Source organism: Geotrypetes seraphini, chromosome 14 (assembly GCF_902459505.1).
Source record: "Geotrypetes seraphini chromosome 14, aGeoSer1.1, whole genome shotgun sequence".
Taxonomy (NCBI): Eukaryota; Metazoa; Chordata; class Amphibia; order Gymnophiona; family Dermophiidae; genus Geotrypetes; species Geotrypetes seraphini.
The window spans coordinates 62,490,558-62,518,089 of NC_047097.1; the positions used below are offsets into that span (position 1 = coordinate 62,490,558).

General features: G+C 45.0%; 1 protein-coding gene across 1 annotated transcript; it reads left to right on the forward strand.

Moving 5' to 3' along the window:
- The first annotated feature begins 476 nt into the window (after window positions 1-476).
- On the forward strand, window positions 477-27,532 carry SLC15A3 (solute carrier family 15 member 3). Its single transcript, XM_033919474.1, has 8 exons — window positions 477-1,665; window positions 7,068-7,360; window positions 10,066-10,210; window positions 11,706-11,828; window positions 14,706-14,874; window positions 18,847-19,005; window positions 23,966-24,124; window positions 26,629-27,532. Exons 1-8 carry the CDS (start codon window positions 1,090-1,092, stop codon window positions 26,802-26,804), a joined length of 1,800 nt encoding a protein of 599 aa, XP_033775365.1. The 5' UTR covers window positions 477-1,089; the 3' UTR covers window positions 26,805-27,532.

Consider the following 27,532-nt stretch of genomic DNA (forward strand, 5'->3'; position numbering starts at 1 on the left):
TCAATAGTTTATAGTTCTCAATAGTTCATCACATCTCAGTTCTGTCTGTAATTTGTCCTATTACAACAATTGTTTTCCCTCTTTTTTTCTCGCTTGATGTAATCTTGGATCTCTTTTTGAGGACTTGAGTTGGGTTAGTGGCAAGAATTTTCTTTTATGTTGATTGTGATTCATATTGGATATAAGTTATATCTCTACTGACCAACTTTCTGTACAAGTGACTACTTGAATGTAAATTTAAAAATCTATAAATAAAAACGTAACCAGGGCCTCAAAATAGTACCTGGTTGGCCACGAGTTTGAGACCGCTGCACTACCACTATTCTCATTTGAACAGCTGTGCTAGTGAGTATGGGGAAGGTTCTTACTGTCTCCAGTCAGGATGACACAAACTTAGCCACATCCTGTCACTCTTGACCGGAGCTAGGTTTTGACAGGGCAGTGGTATCTCTCATCCACTGCCTCTGAAGACCGCACGAAGGGAAAAGTGATAAGGATGGAAAGATGAACAGAAAAAAATTAGTGATAAAAGATAAGAGGGAGAGAAGCAAAGAGACGGGAAGAATGCATAGATGGAAAGGCCTTTCGTTTCTAAACAGGAACCTTGCTCAAAGTTCAAGTGACTTTGGAGAAAGACTTTCAGTTCTGCTCAGTTCCCCGCTGTCATCTGATCGAACATGTGATCTCCCAAAATCAGTGTAGCATTTAAAGAGGAAGTCGCAGAGTGCATAGGGGAAACTGAGTTCCAACACCGACCGCCGGACAACGACACAAAGGTAGGCAGAATCCTGGACACAGACACAGACAGAGAAACACAGACACACAGAAACATGAGAGGTAAAGAACAGGCACACACACATTCACAAAGAGCGTGACAAGCGCAAAGACAGGTCGCAGGACACCAAGTCACACAATATATACAAAGTAAACAACACAACCTCACCAAAGAGGAGGTTCAAGGACAGGCATAGATGTACCACATTCACACATAAGCACACTGATGTATACATTCATTCACATATCCTGTAACCTGGAGTTCTGCACACACCCTCGTACACGCTGACTGGGATATACGGTACATCCTGAAAGATGCCACGGAAGGCCGGGAGTATGCCCACGGGGCAGAATGGAGAGCACAGACCTCTTCTGGGGAAAGAAGCCACTGGTAGACCCAGCGACAATTCCCTCTTTGCAGGGCGGAAGACGGCTTGCTGGGCAATCCTGCTGGTGGAAATCCTGGAGCGGATCGCCTTCTTTGGGATTGTCTCCAACCTTGTGCTTTACCTCAATAGCAAAACCTTTAACTGGGGAGGGCCACAGGCGTCGCAAGCCTCTCTGCTGTTCCTCGGGGCCTCTTATCTCCTCTCGCCAGTGGGAGGCTGGCTGGCAGACGCCTACCTGGGCCGCTACTGGACCATCCTAGTCAGCTTCTTGCTCTACATGACAGCCTCCAGCATCCTGCCAGCCACAGCCTCTGATGAGCTTCGACCTCTGTTGTGTGGCAAAGTGCAACAGTTTAACCTTCTGGGGAACTCGTGTCGGAGTGCTGACATTTGTGAAGAGCCGGCATTGTACTGCGCTCCCGCAATGTACAGTGGCTTGATAATACTCGCTCTTGGGATCAGCTCCGTCAGAGCCAATGTGACATCCTTTGGAGCAGATCAGGTAAGGTTACAGATATTGAAACCCTCCCCTGGTAAAGGCAGCACTGGCAAAGGTGTGGCGGGCAAGAATGGGCAGAGAGTGATGGAGGCAAAATCAGCCGTAAGGAGTGGGGGTAGATGCTGGACAAAGGAAAGTGGGGAAGAGGAGAGGAGATGCTGGACACCTGGGAGGGCGGTAGGGAAGGGAAGGATATGGAAGGAATGGGTAGATGCTGGACAAAGGAAAGTGGGGAAGAGGAGAGGAGATGCTGGACACCTGGGAGGGCAGTAGGGAAGGGAAGGGTATGGAAGGAATGGGTAGATTCTGGACATGGGAAAAGGGGTAGAGAAGGAAAGGGAAAAGTAGATAAACAATTGGGTTTTTTTGCCATAAAATAGCAGAGTTTGGTGGCTGTGATATTTTAAATTAAACCCACAAAAAAAACTTATTCAAAGATGGTGTATATAAGCTTGCAAGCCCTAAGTGGAATATATCCATAAATAATTCTTAAGCAGATTCTGTAAAAGGTGTCACAACAAATTTTTCACCGTCCTGTCCCCACGAGTTTTGTCGCTGTCCCTGTCCGTGCCCCATTCTGCCTTAACCTCACAAGCCTCGAACACTTATGATTTTAAAGTGTGCAGATGAGGACGGAGCTTAGGCATTGGTGGAATGAGGCATTATGACATCACAATCTGAGCTCTAGAATGTTGGAACTTATGATGTTAAAGCGTTTGAGGCTTGTGCAAATGAGGACGGAGCTTAGGCATTGGTGGAATGAGGCATTATGACATCACAATCTGAGCTCTAGAATGCTGCTACTTATGATTTTAAAGTGTTTGAGACTTGTGCGGGTGAGGATGGAGCTTGCAGGAATGGGGCAGGACAGGAAAAGGAGTTCCCGCGGGGACGGGGAAAAAGTTGTTCCTTGTGTCATTCTCTACTGTGCATATCCTTCTCTTTTCCCATCTATCTGGACATCTCTCTGGTTCTCTTTCTCTCTGTCCTCTCTCATTGTCGTGCTCTAGCCCCTTAATTCTGTATACACATTTTGCGCTTAGGACTACATTCTATATATGGTAAAATTGGCGCGGAATAAAAACACACTTAGTGCTAAATAAGAATCCTGTAGGCAGCCAATATTAAAGTCCTAAAGCATTTAAACTAAAAAAGAAATATCCAGCAAAAGTGCCATGGAGTATTCCATTAGACTGTGTCATATCCAGTAAACAACTCTTGTTATCTTTTAATTGGTTTATTTTGACTTGTCCTCCCCTCCATTTCCCTGCTTCCCCTTTTGTCTCTGTTTCTGTCCCTCATTTTGACTCTCTGCCCCCTTTTGTCTGTTCCTCAGGCAAAAGCTAACTTTCCTTGGCCTGATGGTGAGAACCAAACTGAGTTGTGTGTGGGTTCAAACCCCGTGCTGTTCCTTGTGACCCTGGGCAAGTCACGTAATCCTCCTCTGCCCCCGGTACATTAGACAGATTGTGAGCCCATCGGGACAGACAGGGAAAATGCTTGAAATACCTGTATGTAAACTGCTTTGAGTGTGGTTGTATAACTGCAAAAAAGGCGGTATACAAGTCCCAATGCCTTTCCCTTACTTCGGCTTCTCTCACAAAGCAGCTTTTTTATTCCTTCAGACAAAACTCCAAAAGAAACTTCTTTAGTCATATCTTGAGCTGGGCTGTCCTAGCCCACAAGATACGCAGGAATCATAAACATGGTCCACGCCTGTCGTTGTTTACCATAGAGCAGCGGTTTACCAACCCTGTCCTGGAGGACTACCAGCCAGTCGGGTTTTGGGGATAACCCTAATGAATATGCATAAGGGAGATTTGCATATCATGGAGGTGGCAGGCATGCCAATCTATCCCGAAAGCCAGACTGGCTGGTGGCCCTCCAGGATATTCAAGAGATTGATGAGAAGCTAGATCTAATACATCATTGGCTGAAAACAAACAAACTTGCACTTAACATCAAAAAAACTAATGCGATGTTCTTCCCATGGAAAGAAAATCTTGAACTCATTGCTCCTATTACTATAAAAAATGTCCCCCTTGAAATAGTTAAAAATACAAAAATTTTAGGAGTCACTTTCGATAACAAACTAAATTTTCACGATCACATGAGTAATATTGTTAAATCAACTTTTTATAGATTACGCAGGATTCGATCTATTTCAAAATTCTTATGCCCAAACTCACTAAATATTCTTATCCACTCTCTGGTGATTTCAAAAATAGATTATTGTAATGCTCTCTTTAAAGGAATCCTTACAATCCGTGTGGCCAAAGTAGTTATTTGGTATAATCCAGACTAATAGTAATCTATATGTGTCTCAGATATGTCTAGATTGCATTTAATTTTTCAAAACCTGACGCCTCAGCCCCACCACTCCACCGCAATATTCAATTTAAAGAGCGGGAAGTTTTATGTGGGCGCCTCATCATTGGCTGCCGGGTTTGTACCGTTGTTTAGATCGTTATAATCTTTGTTTTTTATTTTTTCTGTTTATTTTTTATTTTTATTCACTTTTAAATAAGCTTAAAGAAATTTCAGAAATTTTAAGAAATAAATATTCCAAGACTCTTCAATTTTGAATGTCATGATATAAACTCTAAAAGTTTTTTATACTTATCTCAGCATAAACCCAGGGAGTCAGACCCGACATGTTTCACAAAGGTGTGTTTTATCAAGGGTCTCCCTGCAGGGTGTAAAAGAGAAAGCAGTCACATACAATTGTATAACCTCTCCCTCCAATCTATAGTTGGTTAGTTAGTTTAAGGTAATAATAATCACGTTTCAATGGTGTACTCACCAAGGGCGCCACTGTCATCCGACTCCACTTTATTCATGAGAAAAGATGGCGTCGTCGTCCTTGGAGTGAAATTTAAATCCTCCCGCACTGTCATCAAAGTCTCCGCCCCCTGTATTCTATGGGTCCTATCTGAATCATACCGTACCCCATTCAAACTCAATGTTTAATCCGTGTGGTTCAACCGTATCCAAAGAGAAAATAAACCTTTGCTCAAGTTCATTAAGTTTAACAGAGTCCCCCCGTCCGTCCCACCCAACTACTTTCTTGATCACCCGCCATCTCAAATCAGCCACTGTATGATTTAATCTTAACCAGTGTTCGACCAAAGGAGCCTGTGTGATCTTATTAACAATTCGTGATTTATGTTCTGTTAGCCTGGTCTTTATTTTCCTACTCGTGCGTCCCACATATATGAGATCGCACGGGCATACTATAATATAAATCACCCCCTGAGAATCACAATTAGTAATATGTTGGGCTTTCAAAGTAACTGGGCGCCCTGGGACCTGCCAGGATTCACCTTGAATGGCTGAGGGGCACCATTGACATCTACCACATATCTTTAAAGGAATATCATTAAATGAAATTAAACGTCTCCAAATTATCCAAAATATCTCCATGAAACTCATAACCAAATCGAGAAAATTTGACCACGTTAAACCTCTTTTGAAAAACGCTCCCAGTTATTCACCGGATAACATATAAACTCTGTTTGCTTACCTTTAAAACTCTTTTCAACAAAACTCCAGCATTTATATATAAATCATTAATTCCGTATCATCCAAATAGAACACTAAGATCCAATGAACAACATTTATTAACTATTTCTTCGCTTAAGATCATTAATACTAGACGGCGGTTTATCTTTTCAGTGACAGCCCCACAGACTTGGAATTCCCTCCCAATTTATTTGCGAATGGAGCAGGATCTAGGAAAATTTAAAAGTAATCTAAAAACCTTTCTTTTTAAAGATGCTTTTAGTAACCCCTAGGCCATAGATTATACTTTATTAAAACCATGTTTTAATTTGTCCTCCTATTGTACTTTTCCTTTGTATTGCTTTACTATTCCTAATTGTATTTCAAAATCCCTTCCTTCCCTATGTTCCCAAAATGATGTTTTAGTTTTTAACCCAATGTTATTATTTAAAATATGTATTGTATTGTTCATTTTGTATTTTTTTAATGAATGTATTTTAAATTGTTCATCGCTTTGAAATATGACTAAGCGATTAATCAAGAGAACTATTAAACTTGGGAACCTCTGCTATAGTGGACGGAGTCACTGTGATGGCAAGCACTAGAAGCAGACAGAGGACAAGGCATTAGTCCCCCAGGAAACCCCCCCATCTCATTGCCTTAACCTTACAAAACATTCCCATTAACTGCTGCCGCCCAGAGACTCTTTGGGTTCAAGCACATACTCTGCAGGCTTATTCACTGTGTTTGTACTGTTTATTTTTTGGTTCCCCACATACAACTTTAAGGTAACGCGGGATAAAAATAAAGTCGTCTCCCTTCTCTGCATCCTAATATTTTACTTCTTTTGCCGTTTTAAAAATCCCGAGTGGTGGAACTTCCGCAATGGCCACTTCCTCTTGATTTTAAAAAATCTCCTACACCCCCAAAGCTACATCTCAGCTGTCCATCCATGCTGTATAGATGGGTTATAGAAAAAGTCAGGGACCACCTAACAGGTCATGGACCTGATGGGCCGCCGCGGGTGCGGACTGCTGGGCGCGATGGACCTCTGGTCTGACCCAGCGGAGGCAACTTCTTATGTTCTTATGTATTCATACTTTCAATGTGATGCCCGCGCAGAGCTCTGATGAAAAGAAGAAAACACCTGATTTTATTTAGATTCATAACCACAGAAGCAGTTTTCAAAACCCTTAAAATCAAACCTTATCACAGAAATGAAATGTAAATATCAAAAGGGGGGTGGAAGCCTAATGGTTTTCTTTCCATTTCAGCTGTATTATTTTTATAAGTACATTCATTTTTCCCCGTCCCCACAGGAATTCATTTTTCCTGTCCGTGCCCTCTTCCTGCAAGCTCTGTCCTCATCTGCGCAAGCCTCAAACACTTTAACATCTTAGGTAGCAACATTCTAGAGCTCAGATTGTGATGTCATAATGCCTCATTCCACCAATGCCTAAGCTCCGTCCTCATCTGCACAAGCCTCAAACACTTTAACATCATAAGTAGCAACATTCTAGAGCTCAGATTGTGATGTCATAATGCCTTATTCCACCAATGCCTAAGCTCCGTCCTCATCTGCACAAGCCTCAAACACTTTAAAATCCTATGTAGCAACATTCTAGAGCTCAGATTGTGATGTCATAATGCCTCATTCCACCAATGCCTAAGCTCCGTCCTCATCTGCACAAGCCTCAAACACTTTAACATCATAAGAGTTCGAGGCTTGCGCGGTTAAGGCAGAGCTTATAGGAATGGGGCAGGACAGGGACAAAATTCACAGGGATGGGACGAGAAAATTGAGTTCGTGCGGTGACGGGAAAAAAGGTGTCCCTGTGTCATTCTCTAAAGGACAGTCAAAGCACTAGAGATTCTGACGCAAATTTCTTGTTTGCCCTGGCTAGGTGACCGATTGTGGCCGGGAAGCCACCCGCCAGTTTTTTAACTGGTTTTACTGGAGCATAAACATTGGAGGCATCATCTCACTGCTGGTGGTGGCCTTTATTCAGCAGAACGTGGATTTCCTAATTGGTTATGCCATCCCCTCCATCTGTGTGGTGCTAGCCCTCTTTGTCTTCTTGCTGGCCACACCGTCCTTCATCATCAAACCTGCCCATGGCAGTCAGATCTCAACCATGATAAAAACCAGCTTTCAAACCTGCTGTCAAACCAGGAGGAGCACAAGCAACCAGGACAGGTGGGCAGCTATTATCTGCAATCTGATTGGCTTAGTATCATCATGTGATGAGTCAAAAAAAAACTAAAGAGCTCATAACAATTTTTTTTTTTTGTAATACAGTACTTTATTCATTTCATATCTTAAATCAAGTACAATACAATAAATACAAATATCAATTTCACTTTCAAATACACTTGACATCTTATAAATAACCCTTATAAAATATAATAATATCCCCCTTCCTTATATAATTATGAAAAATATATTCTTTTATTATAATCAAAAAATACCCCCCCCCTCCCTCCCTTATTTTCTTAAACTTTTTAATTCAGGCAAGAATAATTTTTAATCTTTACAAAAATCCATCAATGGCCTCCACACATCCTTAAATTTGTTATAATTCCCTTTTTTTTTTTTTTTTTTTTTTTTGAAAAATTGGAATGGTCTTAATTATTGTTTCTGGTGGAATTCTGTTTGTCATATATATATATAAAATGGAAAAGGCGTTGGCTGTTCAATTTTTTTTAAAACGTACAAAAAGTGGTCTAAGTCGGTACTTACACGATCAAATGACAGATCGTCCAAATACCGATAATCAAAACGACGTATCTAAAACCAGCTTAGGCCTTTCCACTGCCTCTGTATGCCCAGAGTGAAAAGGGCTGTTTTGGGAGGAGTGGATAGGGCGGGAGGTGGACCGACCTAGACTTAGTCAGCTGCTGGCAGCCATAACTAAAAAGGTTTGACAGGTTGCCAGATGAAACTTATACGTTTTGACTTAGACCAAGTCAAAACAGATATAAGTTCTGAATCGGGCTGCCGAGCTGATCGCGGCTGCCGCCATCAGCTCAGCAGAACCAGGCAACCAGTCCCCCTGCACTGGTAACGATCCGGCAGGAGAGATGCCCAAACTCTCCTGTTGTACACAACCCCCCTCCCCCCCAACACCCACACGATTACCGGCAGGAGAGATGCCCAATCTCTCCTGCAGGACACAAACCCCCCCTCAAACCCCCAACAGCTGTGATTACCAGCAGGAGGGTGCCCAATCTCTCCTGTCGAACAGAAACCCCCTGAATCCCCAACGCCCATGATCATCGGCAGGAGAGATGCCCAATCTCTCCTGTTGTACATAAACCACCCCCCCCAAACCCCCAACAGCTGTGATTACCAGCAGGAGGGTGCCCAATCCCTCCTGCCGAACATAAACCCCCTGAACCCCCAACGCCCACGATCATCGCCCAATCTCTCCTACCAGACAACTGTTTTTGTGTTTTTTAAAATCTTATTAAATTGAGGTTCAAATTTTGAAACGCTAATTACAAGTAGCGACTTCAAACGTCCATCGGATAAATTTGCCCTGTTACCTACAACTCTGCGAATTGACACTGTCGATCGAGGCCGAACAGGTGCAAAGAAATACCGCGAAGTATGCAATCACGATTCAGTATTAAATAAAGTTGTAAATAATATTAATATTAGCATAATATGGAATATCAGTATATTTTGAACACAATTTTTAATTAATGCATTTGATATCTATCAACACCCCCCGTGTGTTTTTTGTGGATTCTCATTTGAAAATTAGTCCAATCGGCGCATTTCCGCACAATTCTTCCACGGGCCGGATAAAATCATATCCATGGGCCATACTTTGGAGAACCCCCAGCGCATCACTCTTCCTCTTAAATAGGATATGCTGTGCTGTAACATTCTGAGATCTGATCATGGATCATGGATTTGGGTTCTAGTAGTCTAGTGCAGTGTTCTTCAACCACCAGTGCCGGTCCATACAAATTTCCTGCCGGTCCACAGGGTCAGCACGTGCATCAGGCCCAAAACAGTGTTCTTCAACCACCGATCCAAGGTGCAATCGATGCGGCGTTATCTTCGAGCCAGCTCCCTCTTCCTAACTGATTCAGTGCACAAAGCCAAGGGCAGTGGCTCCTACGGGCATCCTGCGCCTGAACCGGAAGCCTTCTCTCTGACGTTGCAACGTCAGAGGGAAGGCTTCCAGATGAGGCACAGGACGTGCAAGGTGCAATTAGTACTATTATGGGGGTGGTGTCTAGGGTGGAGATTGGGTAGAGATGGGTGGGGTCCGGCCCACGACTTAGCCCAATGTTCTTCAACCACCGGTCCACGGTGTGATCGATGCAGCGTTATCTTCGAGCCAGTTCCCTCTTCCTAACTGATTCAGTGCACAAAGCCACGGGCAGCGGCTCCTACGGGCATCCTGCGCCTGAACCGGAAGCCTTCTCTCTGATGTTGCAACGTCAGAGGGAAGGCTTCCAGATGAGGCACGGGACGTGCAAGGTGCAATTAGTTCTTTATGGGGGTGGGGGCTGGGATGGAGATTGGGTAGAGATGGGCAGGGTCTGGCCCACGACTTAGCCCAGAGTTCCTCAACCGCCAGTCCACGGACCGATGCCAGTCCACAGAATAATTATTTTATTTCTGCCGGTCCATAGGTGTAAAAAGGTTGAAAAACACTGGTCTAGTGTATCACTCTTCTTCTGGCTTAATGTTATCTTAGATATCAAAGCCCACCATCATTTTAAAAAAGAGCTTTATGTAGTTCTAAGCTCACTGTGTCTTTAATGTTTTTACCATTGCTGGAACAACACTTTTGTAGCGTAATAGTTTTTGAACTGTGTAGTTGTTTTTTTTTAATGCACATCCCACAATCCCCTCTAACCATTTATTGTCATTTCATATCACAGGACAGAAACAATCTTGCCTCATATGCAAAGCAGCACTAAGAGAAGTCTCGCTGATCAGAAAGAGGTGGTCTGTAACATCCAAGTGTTGAAAAAGATTCTGCCCGTGATGGTGACTCTCATTCCCTATTGGATGGTGTATTTCCAGGTCTGTATTCTTCCCAGAAATAACGTCTGTTCCAGCAGGCTTAGCAGCAGTCCTGCCCCCTCATAAACCAGTTAAATATAATCAATAGATATAAGCACCGTAGAATCCTATAAATATCACCATTCACATTATTGTCTGTTATATCCAAAGGTATCAGTATCGTAAATCCAAATATACCACTAGCATGATCCCTTTCGAAACAAATAACACATCTTCTTGGGACAGACTCAGCTCGTACAAAATGTGTTCTCTCAAGGCATTGTGCTTGTTGCAGGTTTCCGGGTCTCGCCGCGTTAACTAACACAATGAAATGTGCTTGTTAAGATGATGAATGAGTAATAATTTGATTTCATCACCATATGGGGTTCATGTGAGCTTTTGCTTCTGAAATGGGATCACATCAGAGAAATGTTTGGGACGTACCTTGGGAAGTGATGATATAGAAGTACATTTGACCATGTGACCCCTTTGCTTCAGAGTCTTCATTGGCTCCTGGTTTATTTTAGAATTCTTTTAAAATTCTATATGGTATCTTCAATCCTCTTATTCCTTTATTTTGGAACGTTTACCGATTCTCCTTTGCAAGAGGTATCCAACAATTTAAACTCTCCCTTCCTTCTAAAAAAGGGATTAAAGGAGTCAAGATCTTCAGTCAATCTTTGGTCTTTAAACTCTCTCGACTCTGGAATGATCTCCCCCGTTTTTTTAAGGAGTTCCAGTTCATTTCAATTTTTCCGTAAATCATTAAAAACTACTCTATTTGCCAAACAGTTTGAAAATTAATTCTTTTGAAATTTTGCAATTATCTTCTATTTATCATTTGTAAATCATTCCCTGTTTATTTAATTGCTGTAAACCGAGTCGAGCCTTCTCAGAATGATGACTCGGCATACAAAATTAGGTTCATAGACAACGGCGCGAAAGACAAAGGCGCGCGCCGACAACTGAGCGCGAGACGGAGGCGCGCTCCGAAGAAAATTACAGTTTTTAGGGGCTCCAACGGGGGGTTTTGTTGGGGAGCCCCCCCACTTTACTTAATAGACATCGCGCCGGCGTTATGGGGGGTTTGGGGGGTTATAACCCTCCACATTTTACTGTAAACTTAACTTTTTCCCTAAAAACAGGGAAAAAGTGAAGTTTTCAGTAAAATGTGGGGGGTTACAACCCCCCACACCCCTCACAACGCCCCCACAACGCGGCGCAATGTCTATTAAGTAAAGTGGGGGGGTTCCCTCCCCACGCCCCCCCGTCGGAGCCCTAAAAACAGTAATTTTGAGCAGCGCGCACCTCCGCGCTATGCTCAATTGTCTGGGCGCGCCTTTGTCCCGGCGCGCTTTTGACCTGACACCCAAAATTAAGCTTTAGTTTAGTTTAAATGGCTTGTCTCAAGCAAAGTGGTGTTTGCTATGTTGCCTGCAGTTTGCATTTAAACAATTCTGTTCTCTTGTCTTTGAGTTTCTTTTATACTCTCCCCATGAATTTCATTCTGTTTTAGATGCAGAGCACTTACTACTTACAAGGACTACACCTCCACATCCCTGACATCTTCAGAAGCACACCGTCAAACCACAGCTCCAGCTCCAGCTCCAGCTCCAGCGGAATAGCCAGCGGCTACACGGTAACATCGGTCCCATCTTCCCACTCTTTTAGCCATATGGCTTTAGTAGATGTACCTGAGGTTACCAGGCGTCCGGATTTCCCCGGCATGTCTGGGGGTCCGGACGGCTTTTGAAATCCCGGCACTTTGTCTGGATTTCAAAAAGCTTCCCGTCAAAATTGCGTCATTGTGTCGTGTTCGCGCATGCGTGGATGCCGTCTAGGGGCAGGTTTGGGGGCAAAATGGGTCGTGACACAGGTGAATTGGGACGGAACTGGGTGGGCCTGGGGGCGTGGCCATGGGTCTGGATTTTCCTTTGGGAAAATCTGGTAACCCTAGATGTACCAGTCTTGTACTGTTTGACCTCCTCCCTGCTCCCTGCTGTCCGCTAACACATACCATGTGATATAAATACAGGGTCCTATATTCAAAGGATTTTTGCTCCTAACTGTGAAGGTTATGCTAATGAAATGGATTCACTGAAAATTTACTAGGGCTCAGTGCAAAAGTGTAGTTACTTACCTGTAACGTAGGTTCTCCGTGGACAGCAGGATAGTCAGCCAAACTTTATACTCAAAATTTCACCAAACTCCTAAATTTAGGAGCATAAAAGTGGATGGTAACATGGAATGTAAGAGTTTAGCATCAGTTTTGTACGGGAAGAGATAAAACGCGGACCTCACGGACCTGACGGACCTCGCGGATCTAAACCCGCACGTCCTTAAAAATATGAGGTCCGTGTCACTTGTAGTTAGTTTCTGGCTTTGACAGACCTCAGTGACAATTTAGCGCTGATAGATCCGTCTCAGCATAGGGAGGGAAAAGTATTAGGATCCGTCAGCGCTACAATGTCATCGAGGTCTGTCAGAGCCGATTTAGTGGGGCTGCAGGAAACCAGTTTAAAGGATTCATTTTAGAGCCGCTCCAGCACTAGTCTCTGGCTCCGACAGACCTCGGTGACAATTTAGCGCTGACGGATCCTAATACTTTCCCCTCCCTATGCTGAGACGGATCCGTCAGCACTAAATTATCACCGAGATCTGTCAGATTTTTAAGGACGTGCGGGTTTAGATCCGCGAGGTCCATCGGGTCCGCGTTATACCCCTTCCCGTTTTGTACTAAGCTCGTAAATTAGGCTCATAAATCTAAGCAAATGAATGGCAGGTCTAAATTTATACTGTGCGTTCTCGTTAGTCATGCGTCCAATATTTGCGATTTTGTGTATCCGTGGGTGTGTGAATTGTGACCACTCTTCGCCATTCATAACACTATGTTTGCATATTCGCAGACCCGCGCATTACAAAATCAGCCTTCTTTACTTTCACTTTCACTTCTGAAAATGGCCAGCAAGCATCCAAGAAATGAGTTGCAAGCAACGACTCCAAAAAGAGAGAAACATGTTACTTCTATAAGTAGTATTGCAACCCAAAAAAATATGTTTGCAACATTCTGAATGTTCTATACGGTTTTTGTCAAGTGTTGTCCCATGCAGGAACCTATTACTCACTTTCCATGGTTTTGAGGAACCATATGTATGAATAATTGATCCATACAAACCCAAATCTATAAATGCATGTAAGCGTGTGCCTTGCCCAATCTCCACCCAGACTCTGCCCAAGTGAATATCTACTGGCAAAGTATATTCTATCAAAAATATTCACGTACTTATGTGTGTACTTGCCGTATAACTTTTGACAGCTCTGTATAGAATTGCCACCATTAAGCCTACCATAATTTCCCCTTGAGCAGCTCCTGCTTTCACTCCACGACTTTCCTAGGGTGGCCAGATTTTCCGTTTAGAAAAACCCGGACCCCCTTAGACCCGCCCCCAGGCCCGCCAAGTTCTACCCATCCCCGCCCTACCATGCCCTCAATCCCGCCCTAGCCCTGCCCCCGCTGCCTGCTCTGGTCGGGCAGGAGGGCATCCGCGCCTGCACCCATGCGACACACATGACGTCATCGCGTTGCCCTCCTGCCCAATGGTGATTTTGAGGTTTCAAAACCCAGACAAATTGCCAGGTTTTGAAAAGCCGTCCAGACGTTGGTAACCCTACGACGTTCCTGGCAGTCTTGCTTTGGTCCCTTCCCTTTCTGACAGCTTCATGGCTCTCTGTTTTTTCACATCTCTCCCGGAAAAATGTTGTTCCTTGCTCAAACCATATCCTAGCTAGCTTCAACTGGCCTTCACAGAAAAGCCTTTCTGACCCCAGAAATCTCTCCCTTAAAGTTGCATCAGCTTCCTGAAACCCAGTGTTGCTTCCTTCCCCTTTCATTACATCTGCAATTCTAGAAAAAAAACACATTTTCATAATTGTAAAAGTATATTGTACAACTTGCTGATAAACCGGATTGTCCAGTCTAAAAGCAGACAGATGTCCGTCCTAGCTGATGTTACCTAGGGTTACTAGACGTACAGATTTACCCCTGACATGTCTTCCTTTTGAGGACAGGTCCGGGGGTCCGGACGGCTTTTCAAAACCCAGCACTTTGTCCGAGTTTTGAAAAGCCTCCTCTCAATCGCGGATATATATAATGTAAGGTAGTAATAGTTATGAATGTGCTCTATTATTACCATATATTACATATAGCTATATGATATTAGTTTTTTCTATTTTTACATATATGCTATACACTATTATTTTTGTGATATATTAGAGTGAGTGCTGATTTTACTTTAATATCCCCGAGATATATTTTGGATGTCTTATACATGCATTATCCTGCAATTGTAGTTACCACAGGTATGTATATTGGTCTCCTTGCAAGACCCCTCTTCTACATCCTCAATCTCTTTTTTTCTCTCTCTCTCTGCACATCTCTGTCCTCATGTACCTCACTCTCTGCCTTGTCTCGTTCGGTTCTTCCCCCTTCTCACTCATACTCCTTCTCTCTCGCCAGTTCCCAGATGCATGGCTCCTCATGGCCAATGTCATCGTTCTTCTGGTCCTGGTCCCTCTGAAGGATCGTGTCATTGACCCGTTCCTGCTGCAGAGAAAGTTGCTGCCGTCAGCCCTCAAGAGGATGGCCCTTGGCATGGTTTTTGGCTTCACATCTGTTATAACAGCAGGTAATGAAGAGGAATATGGCACTCATCTTCTGAAGCTAATGAGGAGGACAGTTTTCAGAGCCATTTACATGGGCATATAATGATTTACGAACATAAATTGTGAGTCTGAAAATTACCCTCCTTTAGTATTTCTAAATATAAGCGTGTGTGTGTGTGTGGAGGGGGAGGGGAGGAGGGTGGCGTCCATAACATAGGTACTTTCAGCTGAATTTAGGAAAGGAATTTCCTACGGTTTATTATGGACAGGACTGGTAAATTGCACAAGTAGATTACATTTTCAGGTCTACACACAGAACATTCACCCACACAAAACAGCGCAAATATCCTTGTACTCATGGCAAGTTTCACTTTACAGGAAGGCAAAGAAGGTGACTAGTTTGGTGCTCGATCTCCTTTATTAGATAATATGACACTGACGCGACACGATCGTGTTTCGGCCCCTGCCTCAGGAGTCTGATTTTGTGAACTGAGGAAAATGATACGTAGGGATTCACAAACGTGTGAAACTTCACTTTTCGTCTTTAAAAAGACTGATTTGTCCGCCTGTCGGCAAAAGAAAGACAGTGTGATTGTTTTGAGGTAACATAGAAACATAGAAACATAGAAATAGACGGCAGATAAGGGCCCACGGCCCATCTAGTCTGCCCACCCTAATGTCCCTCCCCTTACCTTTGCCCTGTGAATAGATCCCATGTGCCGATCCCATTTGGCCTTAAAATCAGGCACGCTGCTGGCCTCAATCACCTGTAGTGGAAGACTATTCCAGCGATCAACCACTCTTTCAGTGAAAAAGAATTTCCTGGTGTCACCTCGTAGTTTCCCGCCCCTGATTTTCAACGGATGCCCTCTTGTTGTCGTGGAACCCTTGAAAAAGAAGATATCTTCCTCTGCCTCGATGCGGCCCGTAAGATACTTGAACGTCTCGATCATGTTCCCCCTCTCTCTGCACTCCTCGAGCGAGTATAGCTGTAATTTGTCAAGGTAAAGCAAGGTTCATGTGTCCGCCTTGTAAGCCACATGCAGTGGCCGAAGGCAATACTACGATCCCCTATGAAAGCGATTCGGGAAGGAGGAATCTCATGTTTCCTCCGAGCTACTCTTCACGTTACAATCATTGCAGCTGTCTGGCTCATACCACATCCAGGTAAGTGGAACTGACATGTCAGCCATCGTGCTACATGTGGTCTGCAGGTGGGTGGGTAGTTTCATTTGAGCAGTTTGGTTCTGGAAGGTTGGAAGATTCATTGATAAAATTTAACCTCTGGAAGGCTGGGAGTTTGGGTGGGAAATTCAAACTTGTGGCCAATAAACTTTCCTGCCAAAATTTGGAATTTACATAAAAATGAACTTTGCGCATCTCAATTTTGCACCAAAATTTCCCACTTCCAGATTAAACTGTACCAATGAATCTTCTTGCCTTCTAGAATCACACTGTTTCAATGAAACCACCCACCTCAAAACCCAGCCAGTCAGGTTTGAGAGCTTACTAAATAAATATAACTCTTGAGACTTCAAAGCACACCCTGAAGAAAACCACAGCTTGATGGATGAAACGTCGGTTCCACTTACCTAGATGTGGCACGACCTGGACAGCCACAGCTATTATGGTTACCAGATTTCATGGAGCCAAAAAAGGACATGTGGCCCCGCCCCCAGCATAAGGTTAGCAGATTTCATGGAGCCAAAAAAGGACATGTGGCCCCGCCCCCAGCATAGGGTTACCAGATTTCATGGAGCCAAAAAAGGACATGTGGCCCCGCCCCCAGCATAGGGTTACCAGATTTCATGGAGCCAAAAAAGGACATGTGGCCCCGCCCCCAGCATAGGGTTACCAGATTTCATGGAGCCAAAAAAGGACATGTGGCCCCGCCCCCAGCATAGGGTTACCAGATTTCATGGAGCCAAAAAAGGACATGTGGCCCCGCCTCCAGCATAGGGTTACCAGATTTCATGGAGCCAAAAAAGGACATGTAGCCCCCCCCAGCCCCGCCCTTTTACGCCCCAGCCCCGCACAAACCTCTTCTCCTCTCTTTCCTTAAGCTCAGGGCAGCGTCTGGAGGGCCTCCGAGCATACATGGACGTGACATGATGACATCACGTACATGCGGGTGAAGTCATCGCATCACATCCATGCATGCTCGGAGGCATTCCAGACATGGCCCCAAGCTCGATGCTCTTCGAAAACCCGGACAAACAGCTGTTTTATTAAAAATCAGTTCAGTCACCCAGCCAGTCCTCCAAAAAGAGGCCATCTCCAGGTTTACCCGGACATCTGGTAACCCTAGAACAGCAGCTACAGAAGCCTGAGAACAAGTTTCACTTTGATAAACCCACACTGGTTCTTCCTTAGTGAACTCATTTTCTCTTTGAAAACTGGTGCAAAGTAAAGACTCTCAAAAGTTTCTGCTACACGAGGAATTCTCAAAAACTGTTCAAGTTTGAATGGTTTCCATGGAGCGAAGCTGCAGCTGTCCTGCCTCCGGGCTGAACTTCCCCCATGTCATGAGAATAAGTGGGGACCAAACGCGCTCTGATACAGACACTGGGTCATAGTTTGGGAGGGGCTTACATGGAGCATTAACACTGCTTCTTCTAGTAAGGGCTTCATGGGATCGACGAAGTCGACAATAAGACTCTGAAGCGGTTCATAGACAAAATTGCGCGAGACAACAGCACGCAGACAACTGAGCGCAAGGTTGACGGCGCGCCGAAGAAAAGCACTATTTTAAAGGGTGCCGAAGGGGGGTGTTGGTGGGGAACCCCCCTATTTTATTTAACAGACATTGCGCTGGCGTTGTGGGGGGTTTGGGGGGTTGTAACCCCCCTCATTATACTTGAAACCGAACTTTTTGCCTGTTTTTTAGGGAAAACGTTCAGTTTTAAGTATAATGTGGGGGGATACAACCTCCCAAACCCCCCACAACACCAGCGCAATGTCTGTTAAGTAAAGTGTCCCCCCCCCACACACCCCCGTCGGAGCCCTTTAAAATAGTGCTTTTCTTCGGCGCGCCGTCAACCTTGCGCTCAGTTGTCTGCGCTCAGTTGTCGGCGCGCCGTTGTCTCGCGCGATTTAGTCCCGTCACCCTCTGAAGCTGCCAGACTGCAATCCATTTATAATGAGGGATGAAAGAGCTTGCACAGAGAGGCTACTAAGCTTTTACTGTCTCCAATGAGGGCCACCCACTATAAGGTGCAAAACACTACCTAGCATTATTCCACCAAGATAGAATTATTTTCTAGGCCCAGTTGTATGTGAGAAGGTTATATTTTTCTTCCAGGACTTAGAGCAGGGGTGTCAAAGTCCCTCCTCGAGGGCCGCAATCCAGTTTGGTTTTCAGGATTTCCCCAATGAATATGCATGAGATCTACTAGCATACCATGAAAGCAGTGCATGCAAATAGATCTCATGCATATTCATTGGGGAAATCCTGAAAACCCAACTGGATTGCGGCCCTCGAGGAGGGACATTGACACCCCTTAGAGCAGTGGTCTCAAACTCAAACCCTTTGCAGGGCCACATTTTGGATTTGTAGGTACTTGGGAGGGCCTCAGAAAAAAAATAGTTAATGTCTTATTAAAGAAATAACAATTTTCCATAAGAACATAAGAAATGCCTTCACCGAATCAGACCTTAGGTCCATCAAGTCCGGCAACTCTTTAAAGTTTATAAATCTTTCCTTTTGGCTAAGTCTTAATAATAATATTGTAATTTATAGCTAAAGAGACATATGATCAAGAAACTGTTTTATTTTACTTTTGTGATTATGATAAACAGACCGAGGGCCTCAAAATAGTATCTGGAGGGCCGCGTGTTTGAGACCACTGCCTTAGAGGCTTAGAGCTTTTCCCTAAATTAATTTCCTGTAATACTGTTTTCACTTAGTAGGCAGAGGGGAAGCCTTTGGTTTGCATAACCAGGATGTTGCTGTGGCTGGGGGCAGCAGTCGCTTACGTTGTGGCCTTCTTTTGTAGGCATTCTGGAGAAAGAGAGGCTGATCTATGTGCATAACAACCAGACAGTGATGCAGGTCATTGGCACAGACCAGTACACAGCGGCCGACCTTCCCATCTGGTGGCAGATTCCCCAGTATCTTCTGATCGGGATCAGCGAGGTCTTTGCCAGTATTTCAGGTAAAAAGAGGAGACTTCATAAGAAGTGTCTCAGTTACTGTTATTTATTTAAATTATCTAATTACCACCCAAATTTGACAAAAGAGTTCTATAAGCATCATTTAGAAAGGCTACATAAAAATCCAGAAATTAAAATTAAACATCGATGACGTTGAAAACATTTAGAAAACCTAAACTAAACTAAACTAAACCTTAGGTTTGTATACCGCGCCATCTCTGCGAGCGCAGAGCTCGGCACGGTTTACAGAGTTAAGAGGAAAGGAACTACAATGAGGGATAAAGGAGAGGGATTAAAAGGAAAGAGAGGGACAGAATACTGGAGCATGGGAGGTGATTAGATTTCAGTCATGAGCCAAAAGGAAAATAAAAATATATTTCCTTAAACTTTTTTTTTTTTTTTTTAATTCTTTATTATTATTCTTTTCATTTTTCTTTCATCTCCCTTTCCTTTCATTTCCTCTAGCCTCATAGCAAAGGAGGCCCAGGCCACAGTGGCTCCAGTCAGGCCTAGCATTCCAGGTTAGCCAAGATATCAAACTGGCCACATCACCTCCTCTCAGGCCTGGACCCAGGCTGAGGGCAAGCACTCTTCTCCAAATCAAAGTAGCATTAGACAACAGGCACCAAATTTTAGGAGCTTGGGCAACCTGGTGTCCAGGATTTTCCAGCCCTATTTACATGATACATAAGCACTTCAAAACAGGCCTCAACATATTATTTCCATTTCTAAAAACAATACAGTTACAGAGGTGGAATCTGTGAACTTTTAAATTATAATAATTTTAAATGCAATTAAATTGATAGCTATCTTAATTATGGAATGATCACATTATAATACAGCCTCTTGAGTCTATTACTTAAGTTAAATATCTACTAATCAATTATACAGATTTCATGGTTCGTTAAGCTATATAACATCTTATCTTGAACACCTGCTAATTAACTGTATCACAGTATACGTTGTTAGCCTCCTGGACAGCTAATTGCTATCTAACCCCTAAACAATTACATGAGCAATTACAAATGAGCATTCCAGCGCTTATGAAAACTAGCAAAGCGTCCACAGTGAAAGGCTGTCAATTTAGACGTTAAGCAAACGTAGTCCGTTTTGACCAACACCACATTCACAGGAGGGACATTGGACTGCTTCCACCACTGCGCCAACGTCAACTTAGTCGCTATGAAAATAGCAAGTTTAGGCATCCCATGGAGTCGCTGATGAAGAAGGCAAACGTTCATAGACATGGGGTAAGAAGTATCCAAAATAGCGTTCAGACAGCACATGATTTCTGTCCAGTAAGAGTGCACCTTGGGGCACTCCCACTATATATGAAAAAAGGTCTCCTTAATATTACAAGATAGTCCCACCCAAATTTTGCCCAGATTCCTTAATAAAAAGTAGAAGCAGAGCAAAATGAAGGCAGATTAAAGACCATAAAGCCTATCTAGTCTAACTAACCTTGCCATCTGCTATTCCAGTGTTTCTCAACTTCTTCAAGCCAAGTATCTCCTAATTCTATGAAATGTCAACTGAGTACCCCGTCCAAGCTCCGCCCCAGACCCGCTCAAGCTCTACCCTAGATCTGCCCAAGCTCCACCCTAGACCTGCCCAAGCTCCACCCCAGACCCGCCCAAGCTCCATCCTAGACCCGCCCAAGCTCCACCCTAGACCTGCCCAAGCTCCACCCTAGACCTGCCCAAGCTCCACCCCAGACCTGCCCAAGCTCCTCCCCAGCCCCCGCTCCCATAATAACAGTATTAATTGTAATGCTGAGAACCTCTGTATTATCCCTTCCTCTCCCATAGAGATCCATACACTTTTCATCCACCGGTAAGCCATTCCACGCATTCACCAGCCTTTCCGTGAAAAAATTATTTTCTGAGGTGGCTTCTAAGTCTAACCCCTTTCACCTTTATTTTATACCCCCCTCATTCCAGAGTTTCCTTTCAGTTGAAAGAGACTTGCGGATGCTGCGTAGTAGAGTATGGCATGGGAATGGGTACCCGCAGATCAGCGCAGGGCGGTGATGGAGACAGAGCCTCGGGTGACGGGGGCAAACTGTGCCCCCCACGTCAGTCTCTAATTTGAGACTAGCCTTAATCAGCCTGTTTCAGCTAGATAGAACAGCATTTATAAAATGCTAGTGTCAGTATGTAAAAACTAACATCTTAGACAACTGGCCAAGCTTATTTTCGCAAAAGGCAAGTTCGATCACGTTTCCCCACTCCTCTCCAAGCTCCACTGGCTCCCAGTATACTCCAGAGTCCTCTATAAATGTGCCTGCTTAGCCTTCAAGATTCTACATGGCGTCCTTCCTCCCGTTATCCCACTCTTCTGGAATTCCTCAAACCCGCTCTCTTCTAGACCCTCCCAAAAACTGAAACTATCTTTCCCATCTATAAAAGGTATATCCCGCGCAGGAAAACTCGGAACATCCCTCCCCTTTAGAACTACGGAACTCTGGAACAACCTCTCATCCCCGCTCAGAAATTCTAGCTCCTTCCAATCCTTCCGTAAACGCTTGAAAACTTGGCTCTTCTCAAAAATCTAATCACCTCCCGTTCTCTAGTTCCCTGCCCCTCTCTATCTTCTCAGTCCCTCTCCTATACCCTTTCTTTGTAGTTCCTTTCCTCTCAACCTCTGTAAACCGTGCCGAGCTCTGCGCACGCGGAGATGGTGCAGTATACAAACCTAAGGTTTAGTTTAGTTTAGTTTAGTTTAGTAACTGGCAGCTGAATTCAAAGATTTTTTTTTTTTAAACTGCAGAAGCTGCTTCTCGATTTAAATGAACTACTGTCAAATGACATCATTTGTGGCTTGTCTGCCTTTGATGTGGCAACAAGAGCCTTGTCTGCTGATCAGACTCCTGCCACCCGCAACGTCCTTCCATCACACGTCCGGTTGCTCAAGGGTCTCGCTGATACTGCAACAGATTCTTCGATCGTTGCTGACATCAAGGAACATTTCCAGCACTTAATTGACACATATTTTCCTGTTCATCCACTACAGTGTTGGTTCTCTTCTACACCCATGTCTGAAAGAACCAGTGGCATAGCAAGGGGGGGGGGGCGGTCCGCCCTGGGCACAGTCCTGCTGAGGGCACAGCATCCCTCCTCCTCTCCTGCCCCTGCTCCTCTCCTTGCGCGCACACCCCTTGCCTCCCCTGTACCTTTTTCACTTCCCTGGTGTGAAGGGACACTCGATGAAGTTACAGGGAAATACTTTTAAAACCAATTGGAGGAAATTTTTTTTCACCCGTCCCGGTGAGTTCTTTTCCTGTCTCTGCCCCATTCCTGCAAGCTCTGACCTCATCTGCACAAGCCTCAAACACTTTAACATCATAAGTAGCAACATTCTAGAGCTCAGATTGTGATGTCATAATGCCTCATTCCACCAATGCCTAAGCTCCGTCCTCATCTGCACAAGCCTCAAACACTTTAACATCATAAGTAGCAACATTCTAGAGCTCAGATTGTGATGTCATAATGCCTCATTCCACCAATGCCTAAGCTCCGTCCTCATCTGCACAAGCCTCAAACACTTTAACATCATAAGTAGCAACATTCTAGAGCTCAGATTGTGATGTCATAATGCCTCAGTCCACCAATGCCTAAGCTCCGTCCTCATCTGCACAAGCCTCAAACACTTTAACATCATAAGTAGCAACATTCTAGAGCTCAGATTGTGATGTCATAATGCCTCAGTCCACCAATGCCTAAGCTCCGTCCTTATCTGCACAAGCCTCAAACACTTTAACATCATAAGTAGCAACATTCTAGAGCTCAGATTGTGATGTCATAATGCCTCAGTCCACCAATGCCTAAGCTCCGTCCTCATCTGCACAAGCCTCAAACACTTTAACATCATAAGTAGCAACATTCTAGAGCTCAGATTGTGATGTCATAATGCCTCAGTCCACCAATGCCTAAGCTCCGTCCTCATCTGCACAAGCCTCAAACACTTTAACATCATAAGTAGCAACATTCTAGAGCTCAGATTGTGATGTCATAATGCCTCAGTCCACCAATGCCTAAGCTCCGTCCTTATCTGCACAAGCCTCAAACACTTTAACATCATAAGTAGCAACATTCTAGAGCTCAGATTGTGATGTCATAATGCCTCAGTCCACCAATGCCTAAGCTCCGTCCTCATCTGCACAAGCCTCAAACACTTTAAAATCATAAGTGTTCGAGGCTTGTGCAGTTAAGGCAGAGCTTACAGGAATGGGGTAGGGACAGTGACAAAACTCACAGGGATGGGACGGGGAAATTGAGTTCCTGTGGGGATGGGGAAAAATTTATCCCCATGTCATTCTCTACTTTAGGTCATCTTTGGCCTAAAACAGCCAAGGAAATTGTCTTAAGTTGCCAGAGGTTGTGGCAAGAGCGGATAGGTTTGGACAAGTTTCTGGAGGAAAAGTCCATAGTCTGTTATTGAGAAAGACATGGGGGAAGCCGCTGCTTGCCCTGGATCGGTAGCATGGAATGTTGCTACTCTTTGAGGTTCTAGAATCTTGTTACTCTCTGGGATTCCGGAATCTTGTTACTCTCTGGGATTCCGGAATCTTGCTATTCTTTGAGATTCTGTATGGAATGTTGCTACTTCTTGGGTTTTGGCCAGGTACTGGTGACCTGGATTGACCATCGTGAGAACAGGCTACTGGGCTTGACGGACCATTGGTCTGACCCAGTAAGCCTATTCTTATGTCCTTATGAGGTTGCCGCCTACATCAGTCTTGGCGTTCGCTCTGACGTCACTTCCAGGACCCGTGCAGAGGAAGTGACGTCAAAGGGCGAGCCAACAGCAAGGTGTGCATGCGGCTCACGCCGGAGAAGTTCAAAAGGTATGGGGGGAAGAGAAGGGGGGTTGTGACCGCGCGCGGGGGAGGGGCACCGCTGACGAGAACCTTGGTTCTCTCCATTTCCCTATGTCGCTCACTTTCTCGTCCCTTTCTCCAAGGTTTGGAGTTTGCCTACTCCGAGGCTCCCAGGACCATGCAGTCAGTTATCATGGGGCTGTTTTTCTTCATCTCCGGGGTGGGATCTCTCTTGGGATCGGGACTCCTCTCGCTCCTCTCTGCGCCAGAGAATGGATGGATGCACTGCCCGGAGGACTACGGTAAGGAACCAGAAATACACAAGCTGAAGGGTGCCCATGTGGAGGACAGTTGTCTAACAGGGCACTGGTTTCGGCATATATTTTAAGCCCATTGTATAAAGAACAACAGGCGCTTACTTTCCATTTATAGAACGTTAGCGTAACCGGCTGAAAACGTGCTTACGCTTAAGGCACGAGAACTAACACCAGCCTTACTGCCACTACTTATTTCTATAGTGCTACCAGACACGCACAGCGCTGTACATTAGTACCCAAGAGACAATGCCTGCTCCAGAGAGCTTACAATCGAATTGCTTTAGAGCTGACGCAAACGCGCAAGTGCAGGTAAATGATAGAATTCTGTAATTAATGCGCACACTCCACCCACGCAGGCTTACCATATGGCTTCAGAAAAGGGAGAATGGATTGAGAGGGAATGGGGGGGGGGGTGCTTTTTGTGGCTTTGGCATTTCAACGCTGACGTTCAAGGGGGTGGGCACTGAGTTGCCCAGGGTCACAAGGAGCAGCACTGGGATTTGATCTCACAACTTCTGGGTGCAGAGGCAGCTCTGCCTTCCCCTCATTGGCTGAAAAGTGTCAAATAACTTGTACGTTTCATGGCTTCACATCATCCTGTTCTTGGTTGGGCTAAGAACTTTTCAGTGGCCCCTCCTATTGTGATGTCACAATGACTCATTCCACCAATGCCTAAGAGCCAGCCTCATTGGTGATGTCACAGTGGATTGGTTTCCCTATTCTTTTGCCAATTTGCTAGCTCAGGGAAGGGAATGGGGACTCGTATGCTGCCTTTTTGTGGCTTTGGCATTTCAAAGCTGACATTCAAGGGGGTGGGCACTAGAGGACTACGTGACTTGCCCAGGGTCAAAGGGAGTGGTGCTGGGATTTGATCTCACAACTTCTGGGTGCAGAGTCAGTGAGTGGCTCTACCGGTGAGCCACACCTTCCCCTGCCTTCTGGGTTTTACTTCCATTGCTTTCCGTATGGTAACCCTACCTGTTTGCCCCAGCGCCCCCTATGGGCAAGCTCAATAGAACGTAGGCACCATTAAATCATGGTGTATGCTCTTCTGTTAACTGCTTTAGAGGAAGTCATTCGCATACATATGTGAAGTAAATGCTCTGACGCTCATTGCATTTCTATGAACGTCGGAGCATTTATATTGCTGGCCTGCGGTAAAATGCACTTACACTGCTTAGTAAAACCCAGCGATAGTTATTTGGAAAATTCTTCACTGTCTTTGATTCTGCGTTTGGTTTTAATTCTACTCTCTAGATTTGGCTAATCTTTTTATTATGATTTGTGAAGAGCCAGTTTGGTGTTCAACGGAAACTAAAACCCTCTTTTACAAAACCATAGCGTGACTTTTAGCGCCGGTTAACGGCTTTGACTCTCAAAGAATTTCCAATTACGCACAAGACAACAGCATGTGGACAAACAGGCGCGGACAAGTGAGCGCAAGACAAGTGAGCGCAAGGCAAATAAGCGCGAAGACAACCGAGCGCCAAGACAACCGAGCACATAACATTTGAGCGCAAGACAATTCAGCGCAAATCATTTTCAGTAACAAGCACGAGCGGGGCAACTGAGCGCAAGACATCTGAGCGCCGGCAAGTGAGCGCAAGACAATTGAGCGAGAGACATGTGAGCGCCGGCAAGTGAGCGCAAGACATCTGAGTGCAAGACATCTGAGCGCTGGCAAGTGAGCACACGACAACTGAGCGAGAGACATTTAAGTGCTGGCAAGTTTGCGCTCAGATGCCTTGCGCTGAGTTGTACTTGCGCGCTGCTATCTTTGCGCTGATTTGTCTTGGCGGTTTTGTCGGCGCGCTGTTGTCTTGCGCGCATTTGACCTGTCACCGAGCGTCGGAGCTGTTACTGCCGCAGCCAGCGTTAAAAAGCGCAATACGGTTTTGTAAAGGGGGTGAGAATATTTGCTTTTTTGTTTTGTATTTCCATGTCTGTCTTTGTGTGTCTTTTTGGGTGTGTATGCTTCTCTCTCTTTCCCTGTCTATGTCTCTCTTTGTTAGTGTAACTTTGTGTTTGCATATTTGTCTTTGGGTCTCTTGTATGCGTGTCTTTCTTTATATATACCTGCATGTGTGTGTGTGGGGGGGGGGGGGGGGGGGTTATGTCTTTGTGTCTGCGTGTGTCTCTTTCTCTGTCTTCATACAGCATAGGGCGAGAGAAGACACCCAAATTTATCATCAGGAAACAGTGCCCAAGATTGAATACAGAGTATAGTGTAGTTACTTACCTGTAATGTAGGTTCTCCGTGGACAGCAGGATAGTCAGTGGCTGACTATCCTGCTGTCCATGGAGAACCTACGTTACAGGTAAGTAACTACACTTTTTCACCAACCTACAGCCCCGTGAAAGCCAGCAGCAGTGGAAAACCAGCCTTCATGACCAAGTGCAATAAATGGAAGCATTCCCCTTATCTCCCCACCCCCTCACATACCAGCTCGCAACAGCGGGTGATATCATATTTATCACTTTTCTTTTAGGAAATATTAATAACTGCCATATGGACCGGTATTTTTTCCTGCTTGGTGGCATTCAAGCGGCGGCTCTCCTGCTCTTCGCCTGGATTTCGTTCCGCTACGAGAAGCAGCAGCGTGAGGACTGCCATCTGTGCATCAACAGGCAGCCCCCCCAGAACACAGACGGACCAGTCTCCTGACTCACGCCCTCCAAGTCACCTGCCCTGCCACTCTGCCTTCTCCCCAGGCTCAGCAGACGACTCCACCATGGCTCTTTCCTGGGCAGAACTAACCCTTTGGTAGCCCCAGGCAAAAAACGTTGGCCAGGAGTTATCGTAAAGTCTTTTATTGTATGCTGAAAAAGTTTAAGTTTCAAAACCCAAAATTCCTGATTCTGACGCCAGCGAAAGAAGTGCTGAAGACAAGGCACAGGAGATAGGGAGAATAAACAAACACTGGGCAGACAAGCCCTTCCCCCCCCCACACACACACACTCTAATCAGGGCTAAAATCTGCTTTGAGAGCCACATAATTAAAATATTTGCCAGGGACCCTAGGCATATGCTTAGTTTGCCTATGCCTCAGTCCCTCCCAGGCTGCTTGCGTTTTTGTCCGATGCCAGCACTGGCCTCAGAGCAGTTCCGCCTTCTACTGCCCTCCCTGTGCGCGGATACTTGTCTGCCATTCTGCATCCTAGACTCACACTGCAAACAAGCCCTCGTTCCCTGCCGCCCATCACAACGCTGAAAACACAAAAAGAGATGTGAAAGCGAATCCCACGGTCGGCACCTTAAGTCGCAAAAGGATGCCTCCTGAGCTCCCTGGACTCCATTACGCCTCCGCGAATCGCTGTCCAGCTCTGCAGCAGGACAGAGCAGTGTTTTACTATATCCGGGCTGTGTTCTCTATAATAAAATGAAAAGGTTCA

Excerpts from the sequence above, each read along its gene's own strand:
- SLC15A3 (XM_033919474.1), top strand. The coding sequence starts at position 1,090 with ATGCCACGGAAGGCCGGGAGTATGCCCACGGGGCAGAATGGAGAGCAC. Across the intron at positions 1,666-7,067 it reads CATCCTTTGGAGCAGATCAG|GTGACCGATTGTGGCCGGGA; the intron begins GTAAGGTTACAG and ends TGCCCTGGCTAG. Across the intron at positions 19,006-23,965 it reads GGTCTTTGCCAGTATTTCAG|GTTTGGAGTTTGCCTACTCC; the intron begins GTAAAAAGAGGA and ends CCTTTCTCCAAG.